Source organism: Populus alba, chromosome 3 (assembly GCF_005239225.2).
Source record: "Populus alba chromosome 3, ASM523922v2, whole genome shotgun sequence".
NCBI classification, from domain to species: Eukaryota; Viridiplantae; Streptophyta; class Magnoliopsida; order Malpighiales; family Salicaceae; genus Populus; species Populus alba.
The window spans coordinates 52,456-58,641 of record NC_133286.1 but is presented as its reverse complement, the minus strand read 5'-3'; the positions used below and the strand labels follow the sequence as shown (position 1 = coordinate 58,641).

Below are 6,186 nucleotides of genomic sequence, written 5' to 3'. Positions count from 1 at the left end.
TGGGAGGAGGCTATTAATTAAAGAATATTGTGAATCAATTAGAATTAATTAATTCATACTAAGTGAAGATCTTAATTAGATGAGATTTAATAAAATTAAATATTTTTTATTATAATTTATTTTGATTTGTTTACATAATTTTTTGTTATATTTGATAAAAAAAAATTTATGTAAATCTATATGTAATCATCTCACCCTAATATAATTAGAATTAATAGAGATGGTGAAGGAGATAATTAATTGATAACCTCTTCGATCCATGTAATGGACTGCATTCCGATAAATAGATTAGTAACTTAAGAATCAAGTTCTGCAATCCACTTATATATACTAAAAATGGATTAATGGGCAAGAACACTCAGACAGTAACTCCACTTATAAACCTCAATTTTCCTAAATTAAGTACTTAACATTACACAACCAATCTAATTATTACTTAGTAGTAAATATTAAGAGAACTCAAGAAACAGGTCCAAAGAAAAGAAAGAAGACAGTGTAAAAACGTAGCGGAGTAATTACTCTTAAGTAACAAGTAGGGTTAAACCAAATCTAGCTAATTAAGAGAGATGGCAATGTTTAGGGTTAATCTTCTTTATTTTTATATTTTTAAGTAGCAGTGGTGGAGGGGTTCTTTTTGGCAAGATTGAGCTTGTTGTTGTGCATCCAAACCTTGAGGACTCTTCTCTTGATTCCAATCTCCTGGCAGAACTGTTGCACTACAGTTTCTTCTTGCTTTTGTAGCTTCCACCCAACTTTCTCTGCAAAGTTGAGCATTTTCTCCTTCTGTTCCTGTGTGAACTTTGTTCTATGCCTTTTCTTCATCAACTGTGCAGGCCGGGCCATCACCACTCCACCCCCATCTTCTTGCTCATCAGATTCTGAAGGAAGCGACCCCATGTTGTAAGACATTATCATTTGATGGTGGGGTGCTGCTGCTCTTGAGGGTACTAGAGTACCAGTGGCTGTAGGGTACCCTAAAGCCTCAGGAGCTAAAATGCTGGTGTGGTGGCCTAAAATAACTTTCCTTCCAACCCTGTTGAAATGTGGGTTATTATGGTACCAATCTCCACATGAGGCGTGTTCACCTTCAATTTCTCTTCTGTGAAAGTTTCTGTGACAATCGCAGGCTGAGCAAGTGAGGGCTTCTATGCTACCCTCTTCACCACTAGGCATGAACTCACCACACCCATCAGTGGCATTGCCTCCCATGGCAGCTGCATGGTTCTTGAGGCATTCTCTGTACCTAACCATTTTCTTGTAAGGCACATGATTATCATCGATACTTGCTGTGGTTATGGAAGGGCCATTGTTGGAGGGGATTTGGGGTGCCGTGGAAGAGATGATGTGGTTGTGGGGTGCAGCGTGATCGTATTGGATCAAGTGCCCATGAGCCCCGCCAAATGCATTTAATGGAATGGGGATCTCCCCCTGACGACTTGAAAGTTCCATTTCTTTCCTCTCCCTTTTTTGGGCAATTATTTCACTTGTGCCTTGTTTGTTTGTTTGGAGACCAAAAGAGAAAGAACCAGACAGGAAGCAGAACTGGGAGGCTTTGCTTAGAATTAAAAAAAAAAAAAAAAAAAATGCGGGCTGTTTTCTTAAATTCCTAGGCGTTTTTTAGTAATGACATCGTCTATTTTTCTAGAAGCAACAAAAACTAACTAGGAAACTATAGAACCTATTAACTCTTGACACCATATTTATCTAAGAAACTCCTCTTTCTTGCAAATTGATCCCCTCAAAAGCTAAAAGATCAGCTGTATATAAGAAAAAAAAAAGAGAGACCTAATCTTAGGATTCACAGCAGCTTTGGACTTTTCTTGAGGCAATTGAGCAGCAGTTGCTTTGATGGGGTGGGGGGTTGTTATATGATGAGGTAAGATTACAGTGGCCAGTCTTTTGATAAAGAAAAGCTCAAAGCAACAGACGTTTCATTAACCACCTAGCTAGACCTTCATGAATACCCATCTCACTTTCACTTCTATGGTCAACTTAGAAGAAAAAGAAAGAAGCAGAATAATTCAGTAACAGTGTAGACTCAGGAACTGGCAAAACCAATATGATCAAAATAACCACTTTCTCTCTCCACACATATCCTTCCCTGTTCATGAAAGTAAGTGGGAGAGAGAGAGAGAGAGAGAGAGAGAGAGAGAGAGAGAGAGAGTCAACACTCAAACACTCCCTAAAATACAAGAATATGATTGAGCATGGCAGCTAGTTGAAAACCCTGTTTATTTCTTTTCTAGCTCCAGAAATAGAAATGGCTCAAAGAATATGAAGACAAGATACCATCAAGAATGAACTTGCCTAATTTGATGACACTGAGCTTAAACACTTTCCATAGTGGTTGTAGAGGAAACAAGAAGGTTTTGGCTAAGAAGAAGAGAATTTGGACAGGAAAAAAGAGTATAGCAAATGGGTGGTGGAGGAGAAGAGAGAAAGAAAGCGAGACGGGAGAGAGTTTGAAAGGTGGGTTTTGCTAGTGAAGCAAGCACTAAACAAGGAGCTTATAGTAGTGTTGAGGGGCAAAAAGAAGAGAGAAGAGAGAGAAAAGCAGATTTTTACTGACAAAGAGGAATACAGTGTGTTTTAGTGAAGGAAATTAAAAATAAATAAATAAAAGAAAAACAAAAACGGTGGAGTGCTTCCTTTGCTTTGCTTGCACAATCAGGCATCAAGGTTTTACGCCATATGCAGAGCAGTGTGTCAGATAGTGGAGAGGACAGGGAGAGAGAACCACAGAAAAAAGAATTATGAAAAGAAATGTTTATTCTTCAAAAGAAATTAGCCTAAATCTCGGTGTACACTAATTAAAAAAAAAACTTGGAGGGTTTCTACTCCAACTCTTCTCACATTAGAATAGTATTTGTTTTTTTATATATATTTTTAATTTTAACTTTATTTTTTAATATTAAAATTTTTAAGGACTAAAATTCATAATTTTTTTTAATTTAATATTTATAAGATTATCATATAATGATGACGAAGACTTGACTCGAGTTTTTTTTTTTATTTTTATCATTTAACTTTGGGTTGACTGAGAATTAAGCTTTGTGATTTATTTTTATCTACATTCTATGAGGCTATCCACATCTCATGACTTAGATCACGGGTTTGACAGGTTAACTCTAGTTGACTCAAGTCATTTTTTTAATCGATTTTTTTTATAATTTCATTTTTCAACACCAGATTAATTGAGAACCGAGTTTTATAATTTATTTCAATTTATTTACTATAGAATTATTTTGGTTTTATGACCCGATCACGAGTTTGATAGATTACATCGGGTTGACTTGGGTTATTTTTATGAGTATTTTTTTTTAGTGTTATCCTTAGACATTGATTTTATTGAAAATTGAGTTTTATAATTTATTTTAATTTACTTTTTATGAGGTTATCATGATCTCATGACTTCATTTGTAGATTGACATGTTAACTCGGGTTGAATCAAATCAATCCAATATATTTTTGTCTCAATGTTTATTAAAAAAAATCTTATTTTAAATATTTTTATGTTTTTACTTGTCATTTAAGTTATTTTTGGACTTGCCAAGGCAACTAAATCGCATTAAATCAATTCTCACAATATTTAATTTTTTTTCTACTAGAAAAAGCTTTAACAATGCCTAAATATTTCTTTGCATTAATGTTTTTTAATATAATCCACAACGTAGAGTGTGTCAATTATTAGTTAACAAAAACTAAAAAAGAAGGGAGTTTTATTGTACCCTTTCTCAAAATCACTATTATTTGGAATAGTTTCCCCCCTTTCCTTGGCTTTTTTTATTTTATGTTAATTTAATTTTTTCTTCAATATTAGGTTTATTGGGGATTAAAATTCACAATTCTTTTACTTTATTTTATATGAGGTTTTCTCAATTTCATGACCTAGACCATAAGTTTGACAGGTTAACACGATTGATTTGATTTTTTTTCTTTTTTAAGTGACTTTTTTCTCTCAATGTTATCCATCTACATTGGATTGTTTGGAAATTAAGCTTTGTGATTTGTTTTCATTTGCTTTCTATGAGGTTATCCGCATCTCATAATTTGAGTTATGTGTTTGGTAGGTTAACTCATATTGATGTGAGTTATTTTCTGCGCTCTTTTTTAATTAATTTTTCAATTTCAATTACATCTTTCAGTATTAAGTTTATTTGTGGATTGAACTTCATAATTTTTTTAATTTATTTTTTTATGAGGTTATCATAATTTTATGACCCAGACTATGAGTTTGACAAGTTAGCTTGGTTGACTAATTTTTTTTTCACTTTTACTAATTGACTTTTTTTTAATCAATTATATTCTTTAATATAGGGTTGATTAGAAACTGGATTTCGTGACTTGTTTTAGTTTGTTTTCTACGAGGTTATCTTTGTCTCATGACTTAAATCACATGTTTGAGTTATTAACCCAAGTTAACTTAAGTTATTTTTTGTGTCCTTGTGTTTAATTGATTTTTATTTTTTTAACACCGTGTTGATTGAGAATTAGGATTCATAAGTTATTTTAATTTGCTTTCTATTGGGGGGTTAACCTAGGTTGACTCGGGTCATTTTTTTTATCCTTTTTTTATTATTTTTTTCCAATATCATCATTCAACATTGAATTTATTGGAAATTATGCTCCATAATTTTTTTTTGATTTGCTTTATATGGTGTTCTCATAGTTTCATGACTCATAATGTGAATTAGCATGTTAATTCATATTGATTCAAATCGATCTAATGTGTTACCTTCTTAATATTTATAAAAAAAATCATCATTTTGAATATTTATTTTGGGTCAAACTACTTTTTTATTGGTTGTCTAGGTTGTATTTGGATCCATCAAATCGACCAGGTCATATAGGAACAATCCTTACATTGTTATTCCTTTTTTTTTTCTACTAGAAAAAAAAATATCAATGTCTAGATATTATTTTTTATGTTAATTTTTTTATTCAACCTGCAACGTAGCGATGACCAATGATCTATTATCCTCTATATATCATCAGAAAAGCTAATCCCATCAATTATTGATGAAGCTAGTTTTATGCCTATAATTATATGATATAGACATGCCTTGCCTTCAACCCTTTTCATCTCATCTTTTATTGAGGGTTTTTTTTTTTTCACATTAGCATTATAGGCCAAATTATTTTCCAAAAGCACGGTTGAGAAAATATTTTTCACTTTAACATAGAAAAATTAGTTGTGTATGTACTACATACACGACCTATTAAGATGTGCATGTAGCATACGCATGCCAACAAGTTGTTGATCACAACAAATTCAACACAACCATTTAAAAAAAATAACCTAATTTCATAGTTAAAAAAAACTTTAATTGCAACACCAAAACAATTCATTACAATAAACAATATCAATTCAATTATAAATTAAACAACATAACTACATCCAACAAATTAACTCGTCAATGGGCCTGTACCATCAGAACCACTAGCATGTTATTGTCGTGCATGATAAACAACCTCACCCTCTTCTATTGCATTTTTCAAATGTTGAGCCTCTCCAACCTCGTTAAGTGAAGAACAACACGATAAAAACCAAGTATTGAAAGCACCATATAGTATCGTCAGTAGCATCACGAACCACTACCGTAGCTCTCCAACCCTCATATATTAAAAAAATCACCTAATATATGAGAAAATAATATATTATTATTTGTAAGATATAAATAAGAGTTTTAGTACATGCTAAAAAATATGGCTCTTGTGGGTGGCGGCGGCGATGGTAATGATTGTGGTAAGAGACTAATGGCTGCACGGATGGATGGCTAGAAAGAGAATCAATGATGGAGAGAGAGAAAGAGAGAGGATAGTGAGGTCTATATATCATGGTGAAGGGAGAAATGTTTTTATTTTTGTTTTTTTATATGATTGAGAAAGAGATCAAGTGACCTGAGTTGGGAATGATGTTAGGACGAGGGGGAAGGCATGAAAAGAAAGAAGTAATAAGAGAAGAAAAGAAAGAGGAAACTGGTTTTGAAATAATTAATCAAGAAGTGATTCATGTACTCATGTGCAATCTATTAAGATGCACATGTAGTATATGTGGGACTAGTGGTGATACGTGTAGTATATGCACAACTTGTTGATGTGCATGTGCTACATGCAAGTCTTAATTTGTCGCAGATGCGATACATGCACGATTGATGTTTTGTGCTAGAATGCAAAATATTTTTT

At 32.8% G+C, this 6,186-nt stretch overlaps 1 protein-coding gene across 1 annotated transcript; it reads right to left on the bottom strand.

The window, feature by feature from the left end:
- Window positions 1-412: 412 nt before the first annotated feature.
- On the bottom strand, window positions 413-2,712 carry LOC118051328 (zinc-finger homeodomain protein 4). The gene has a single exon (XM_035061943.2). It carries the CDS (start codon window positions 1,447-1,449, stop codon window positions 607-609), a length of 843 nt encoding a protein of 280 aa, XP_034917834.1. The 5' UTR covers window positions 1,450-2,712; the 3' UTR covers window positions 413-606.
- Between the last annotated feature and the right edge of the window lie 3,474 nt (window positions 2,713-6,186).